General features: G+C 36.0%; 1 protein-coding gene and 1 non-coding gene across 2 annotated transcripts; both read left to right on the top strand.

Moving 5' to 3' along the window:
- Positions 1–864: 864 nt before the first annotated feature.
- Positions 865–3,654, top strand: LOC103134650 (guanylin-like). Its single transcript, XM_007547011.2, has 3 exons — positions 865–987; positions 1,250–1,436; positions 2,982–3,654. The coding sequence occupies exons 1-3, from the start codon at positions 916–918 to the stop codon at positions 3,050–3,052; spliced, it is 330 nt and encodes a 109-aa protein (XP_007547073.1). The 5' UTR covers positions 865–915; the 3' UTR covers positions 3,053–3,654.
- Positions 3,655–4,484: 830 nt separating this feature from the next.
- trnap-agg (transfer RNA proline (anticodon AGG)) lies at positions 4,485–4,556 on the top strand. The gene has a single exon. It is a non-coding gene; the product is annotated as a tRNA-Pro (tRNA).
- The last annotated feature ends 2,249 nt before the right edge of the window (positions 4,557–6,805 follow it).

The following is a 6,805-nucleotide window of genomic DNA, read 5'->3' as shown; positions in this document are numbered from 1 at the left end:
TTTTTGTTTATCTGTGCTTGAAGTAATAAACTGAATCCTAACTTATTCTAATTTATGTTAAGAGATTGGGATTGTTTGGATTCTATTACTTTTTAAATATTTTACCCTACTGCCTGGAGTTACAGTAACTGGACTGAATTTCCAGCTTTTGAATAATTTCTAATTTATTTGATTTTATATTGCAGTTCGCTGGCCTTATTTATCACTCAAAGCAATTCATGCTTGAGCCACATTCGCCCAACAACACCACACATTCATAAATTCACATTCACCAACTGGTAGGCAACATGGAGCTGAGTGTACTACACATGGACAAATCAACATTTGATATAAAATGCACATTTACCTGAATTTACCATTTTAATTTGAATCGCATTTAATTCACAAAAAATCTGTTCTTAATGAGTTAAAACACTTCAGTGTTGCAGGTGGGAATTCCAGACACTTGCAAATATTGTAAACACTTCAACAAATGACCTACATGATTCCACTCCTTATCCGTACGGTTTGTTTATCATCCAACAGCTCTGCGGCTTCTATGTGTGAGAAAAGTCAAGAGACGAGATTTATTAGGCGTCGCTGTGGGATGTGGAGAGTTAGTTTTAAATCCAAAGTCAACACTGGGTTATGATGATGGCACAGAGACCCTAGATAAGTGCTGTAAACGCATGACAGAAGAGACACCATAAACAAAAAAAGAGGATCTAAAGCACTCAATGTACAATGGAACAGCCTTTGATTATCTTTCTGAAGTCTCTGTTCTTTTACACCCCGTGTCTTTCTCACTGTCAGGCGTCCGTGTTAATAAATCACTTAACAATATGTGCTACCACTTTATAAAGAGGTTGTGAAGGAATCCAGAGATCACAGAAGAAACGCAGCTCAAAACCGAGACGTATCGTGAATCATCTGAAAATGAGGGTACTCGCTGTTGTCCTTGTTTTGGGGCTTTGTGTGTGGAGGGGAACTTTGAGTGTGCAAGTCATGGTATGTAAAATATATATTTTTACTTTATTTTTATTTTCTGAATTATTTTCTTTCTGGTTCACACTCGCATGTGTTCTTTTAATTCATCATGGTGCAAATCTTTCTAAAGTAGCCCTTCCAGTTGTGTTGTATTTAAAAAACAGGAATGTATTGGTCAGAGAAAACTTGCAAAGAAGTGTTTTTCTAACTCTGTTTGTCGAACACTTGGGTTGTGCAACACGTTTATTATACCTACAGCCTGTTCTTGAACTTTCCTCTGCAGGTTGGGGACAGGAGTTTCCCCCTGGAGGCGGTGAAGGAGCTGATGGAGCTGATGAACTTGGAAGACAACCTTAATCCTCACCTCTCAGAGACAAGTACCGCCGCCGTTTGCGCCCACCCTCTCCTGCCTCAAGTCTTTCGCCCAGTGTGCCAAGGGAAGGGCGCAGGAATTATTTTCTCGCGACTTGGTAAGGACAGGATGTTGGGGTTTCTTTAGGCAATACATCATAAAATGCTCTTTTCCCAAACTTACAGTTAATCCACTTTTTGACCTTCATAAAAATGCAAACAACTTGTCTTCGGGCACACTGCAATTCTGCTTAAGAACTGCAGAAGTTCTTAAATAGAAAAAGTAATTCTGACTGCCAATAGAAAAGTAGATGTTTAATCACAAGTAACTTTTTACAGTGCATGTTCAGAAAGATAGTGAATGATTACATCCTTTTCCTCCAAATGTCAATATTCAAATCAATGGAATATGTGGTTAGTATGTTGATCATTGAAAACACCATCGCATGATCTATTAGAAGTATTTGTTGCTGCCTACTAATCTGGAAATTTGAAAAAATTACACTACAGCAGAGGATGTAAAACAGAATGGTGAAATAAGAATACAGTAGTGTTATTGTACTGGTCCAGTCAAAGTCCAACCTCACCCTCACCTACATAGTGGAATTTATTAGTAGTATGTAGTAGTATCTGGAAATTTGAAAAAATTACACTACAGCAGAGGATGTAAAACAGAATGGTGAAATAAGAACACAGTAGTGTTATTGTACTGGTCCAGTCAAAGTCCAACCTCACCCTCACCCACATAGTGGAGTTTATTAGTAGTATGTTCCACATAAACAAATTCCAATTAACCTAAAAAAATGAAACAATGTGGTATAAAAAAGAAATTCACCAAATTGTTAATTCTTCCACAAGGACTTGAGAATCCTAAAAACACTCCGATTTATCTGGTTGTAGCAATGTTTCGAAGTAATAATTTTCAATGTTGTTTTTGTCATTTTAGAATCTCTTGTGTTCATTTTATACACTGAGCAAAGATTTACACAATAACAAATCTGGTAAAAACTCAATAATTTGTTTTATTTGTATAAAGCCTTCAAAGAGGTTGCTCTCTTCTTTTACGTCAACTTTTATAGTTTTGTTGTGTTGAATTTGGTAGTTTGGGGGAAGGGTTGTAAGAAGCAAACTTATCCTATAACCAATCTTCTGTTCTCAATTGAAATCAATAAATGTGCTTCCTAAAATGTCAGATTGTTTAATATCAACTGGGCTTCTCGAACACCTGCGCTCCTATTTTTCTATTTCTATTTCTAGAAATAGAAGTCTATTTCTGACTTTTGAGACAATAATACAGGAAAGACCTCCTTTCTAGAATTCCAGCTTCACCTTTAGGTTTTTCACTCAGGCACACACTCTATTTAAGTGTTTTGCTTGGATACTGACACTATACACATGCTTTGGTTAGTTTACTCAAATGCATTCCTAGAGTTCAAAGTTTACATAAAGTATTATACACACCCTGCAACTCCTGCACCTCTGGAAAACTGAGCAAATAGTCTTTGGGGCCCTTTCAACCTCATCAAGCAGCATAATTGCAACTGTTCTGAAAGGGAAATGGAGCTCATTATAATTATAGGCCATTTAATTAAGCTGAAAAGTTGGTTAATGATAGTAGAAGGCAGGATGAATACTTATCTACCCTTTGTTTTTTGTTTTTCCAGTGCACATCATCATGTCACCTGATCCTTGTGAGATATGTGCCAACCCTTCCTGCTTTGGATGTCTGGACTAAAAGTCCCATCTGCTAGATGCTCAAACACATCGATTGAGAACCTCAAGGGAGACTCATCTTCAATAGCTTCATTTTCCACATCTCTATGTTTAAGGCATCCATGGAAATAACAAAACCTACCCTGTCACCCACCAAAAAACCCCAAAAGCCCCATGGCTCAGCGGTCAACAGAACGAATTTTGGATAGCAGTTACATTTAAAAATTATTAGATGTGGTATTTTTATACATGCACATTCTAGATGTTGGTAATTATCTATTATTGTTTCAAAGTTTGTTTCAGAGATTTACCACATCACTTGAATAAGACATTCAATTTGGTAGAAAGCCAATGAAGAAGCAACTACATGTGACAGATTTTGCATGTCTATAATTGGGCTTATGTTTGGACACTCATGATGACGCCTTTAATCACAGCTTCCACGGGAGTCACTCATCTACCCTTTAGACAACCTTCATTTAGTTTTATTTAAAGCTGCTCTCCTGCCTGCGTCGCCTCTAAATTGCAGCTACTCATCTATAAACTGCACAACCAAATGAGTCTAATGGATCAGTTAATGGATAGATCAAATGAAAGAGGTGAACCATAACAATTACTGTAAAACGAAAAGAAAAAAAAACTGTGGTGACTCATGCATGTTTGTACCAGTTTGTTCCTACAAAATCTGCATTAAAATGTTTGCAAATAAAAATATGATTTATTCCTTTGGTTAATGCTGTTCTTTTAATTATAATTCCAACAAATATTGTAATTGGGACATTAATAAAATGTTTATATCTTTGTAAAAGAAAATGCAAATATCCATCCATCCACTTATTCCAATCGTAGGAGAAACCAGAAATCCACAGGTCTCTTTCTTCACTCTCCAGTTCATTCTGGGTCAAATGGGATGTTACAAAAGCCTCCAAAGGGAGCAGTTTGAGAGGCATTTTGATCACATCCCTCAACCATTTCATAAATCTCAGGATTTAGGAGAATTTAAACCCTAAGCAGACTGTTTTTATTATGAACTAGCACTAAAATAGAAAAGAGGGAGACCTCTTGAATTAGTTTGGTCTTTGATTTTTGTCAATGCTGGACAACTGTCGCCCTCTCGCGTTAATTCACTGACATTACAACCAAGTAAAAGCTTTTAACCGACAGATACCCGAACTTAATGCGCAATCCTTTGAAGACTAAGTAAACAAATGAAACGTCAAACTTGTTTTACGTATATCAGTTACAGTGAATAGTAGAATAGTCGTTCTTATTTAGTGAAAACCTCCAGGGTATTAAAGCAAATTTGGAGCCAAGTGAAAGCGCCGAAGAACACTTGCTGCAAAATAGCACAGTAGCGTATCAACGTCACAAAACTGGAAAAAAAAAAAAAAGGAAAACAAAACCGGTTGCTTACTACGTCAGAGATGGACTAAGGGTCCTATGTCTTCCGCGGTGGCTCGTTGGTCTAGGGGTATGATTCTCGCTTAGGGTGCGAGAGGTCCCGGGTTCAAATCCCGGACGAGCCCATTTTTTACTGTCCAGTCTTCTGACCGAAGTGATTGAAACATATTGCAGACTCAATCCGTGCATTTAGTATCAATATTATAGAAATATATTGAAAGTAGTATATCAAAGTTAATTTTAGTTCTTGTGTAACCATACTGTTGTGACAGTATTATAGGTTTTACCTTGAGTTTGGATGTTTTATTGACGTTAAATTAAACATGAAATATGTCAAAGACGTTTTGATATTATCCAAACACTGTTAGTTTTCATCTCAAGCTTTTAGTAAAGAATCCTATAAGTTAACTGTATTTATTTTTATGTCGTTTACATGCAGACTTTTTGATAAATTATAAAGTTGCTTTTTAACTTTTAGTAAATTTGCAAAAACATCTCTAAGTAAATAGAGTGACATTTTTTTCACTGTCCAAAAGAATATCATAAATGTAGTTTCTTTCTTCGGCTCTGGTGTTTTAGTGTGTTTTTTCTAGCTTATTCCCACCAGAGGGCGCGCTACACTAAAATATCTTTTGTACATACCATTTACTTTGTGTTGCATAAAACTAAAATCCACAGCAAAAGCAGCATGGGATTTCGTTTCTATGGCCCTCTTCTTTGTTGATTTTTTTTATCCTTACTTTTTATCATCTAGATTTTTTTCATTTAGCTTAGTTTGAATTCAATTTAGATTATTTACATAAAGCCAATACACAAAACAAACGCAATTTTGGGGAACTTTAGAGGACCGACAGATCCAATTTAAATACAAATGTAAATCCATTTATCATTTGTCTATACCCGCTTATCCATGTATGGTCACGAACGGGGCTGATGGTTAACTCCAATGGTCACTGAATGATGTCCCATAGATTGCAAATAATCACCACAATCCATCCATATTATGGTGTAACTGATTGAAATTCACTTGCATACATACCAATACAGTCTTAGCTATAAAACTATGCAGCCAAGTTCAGCTTATTCAGCTGGTGAATAAGTTTACAAGTAAAAAAGCCCAGCTGATTACATCAAGTCACAGATTTCACAGCAATTCTTCTAAATGAGTTGGTTAATTTTGCAACAATCCCTCATAATGAGTAATAACTTGGCAATAGAGTGTTATTAATAAAATTGGATATTTTTAAAATTATATTGCATAACACAGATTATCCGTGGAAAATATCTCTCTCCACTGCCTTCTCCCTGCGCTCCTAGAACTAACTGCAAAAATACACCAATCAGGAAAATTGTATCATTATTGTAAATCATGCTTGTGTACAAGCTGCTCACACTCTCCCTCTTGCTCTCTGCTACAGTTCACCACAACACCAGCTGTCATGAATGTAAATGTGCAGGCTAGTTAGCATGGCCATTGATGATGGCAGACAAACAGTTTTCCTCTAATAAGTTGTTTCTCCACCATTAGTACATTGAGCAGCGTGTACACAAGAATGATTGTCAACATTAAGATTTGCTCTGATTGGTTGTTTTTAACCAGGAGAGGTTCATTTCTGCAAATCGCAATAGTAGCTCAGGGAAGAGGTAGAGTAGCTTGATTTTTTTTTTTCACATCTTATCTGTCTCGTATTAAATTGTCAGGATATAGTGTCAGTATAGTTTCTACAAATACTTAAGAAACATATTTTTTTTATAAAGGTTACATACTGCAGCTTTGAAGCAGATTAAATTTGGGGGTAGAAATTACAAAGGGACTTAATTGCAAAGTTAGCAATGTAATCCATTTTATCATCCTAGTATTGCTCGACATATGTGAACAAAATGTAAATGTTTAAATAAAGCAAAATATTAAATGTGACAGATAAATTATTGTACACTAAGACAGCTGTCAAGTAAAAGCCATGGAAAACATTAAAGTCATAACATCTTTATGAACAGAGAACCAACTTTGGCTACGTCCACAAAAACATTGCAGGGAGTAAAAATAAGGCATGAAAAATATTTTTCAATGTTTCCATGCTTTTTTTTATATACTATTTCCTCCTTCTGGGATCTTACTTTGTCTTTGACAAAATAAGTTTCAGACAATTACAAGTCTTTATCGGAAATTACCAAGATATGTCAGTTAACCCAGGACTGTGTGTGTGTGTGTGTGTGTGGGTGTGTGTGTGTGTGTGTGTGTGTGTTTTAGTACAGTGATCATAGAAATTACACTTTGCTTTCATACAAGCTTCTGTTATTCAGCTCTTGCAGCTTCAAAAGCACACACTGTTGGGAGCAGTGCGCCTAGTCATGATGTCCTTGTAAAGTTCAC

Source organism: Poecilia formosa, unplaced genomic scaffold (genome assembly GCF_000485575.1).
Source record: "Poecilia formosa unplaced genomic scaffold, Poecilia_formosa-5.1.2 Scaffold18, whole genome shotgun sequence".
NCBI classification, from domain to species: Eukaryota; Metazoa; Chordata; class Actinopteri; order Cyprinodontiformes; family Poeciliidae; genus Poecilia; species Poecilia formosa.
Note: the sequence above shows the minus strand (reverse complement) of the source record. Positions and strands in the feature narration are given on the sequence as shown.

What these genes read in the sequence shown, in the direction of transcription:
- LOC103134650 (XM_007547011.2), top strand. Translation starts at nt 916, where the DNA reads ATGAGGGTACTCGCTGTTGTCCTTGTTTTGGGGCTTTGTGTGTGGAGG. An exon ending in CTTTGAGTGTGCAAGTCATG is followed by an intron (nt 988 to 1,249) that starts GTATGTAAAATA and finishes TTTCCTCTGCAG; the next exon opens with GTTGGGGACAGGAGTTTCCC. An exon ending in AATTATTTTCTCGCGACTTG is followed by an intron (nt 1,437 to 2,981) that starts GTAAGGACAGGA and finishes TTGTTTTTCCAG; the next exon opens with TGCACATCATCATGTCACCT.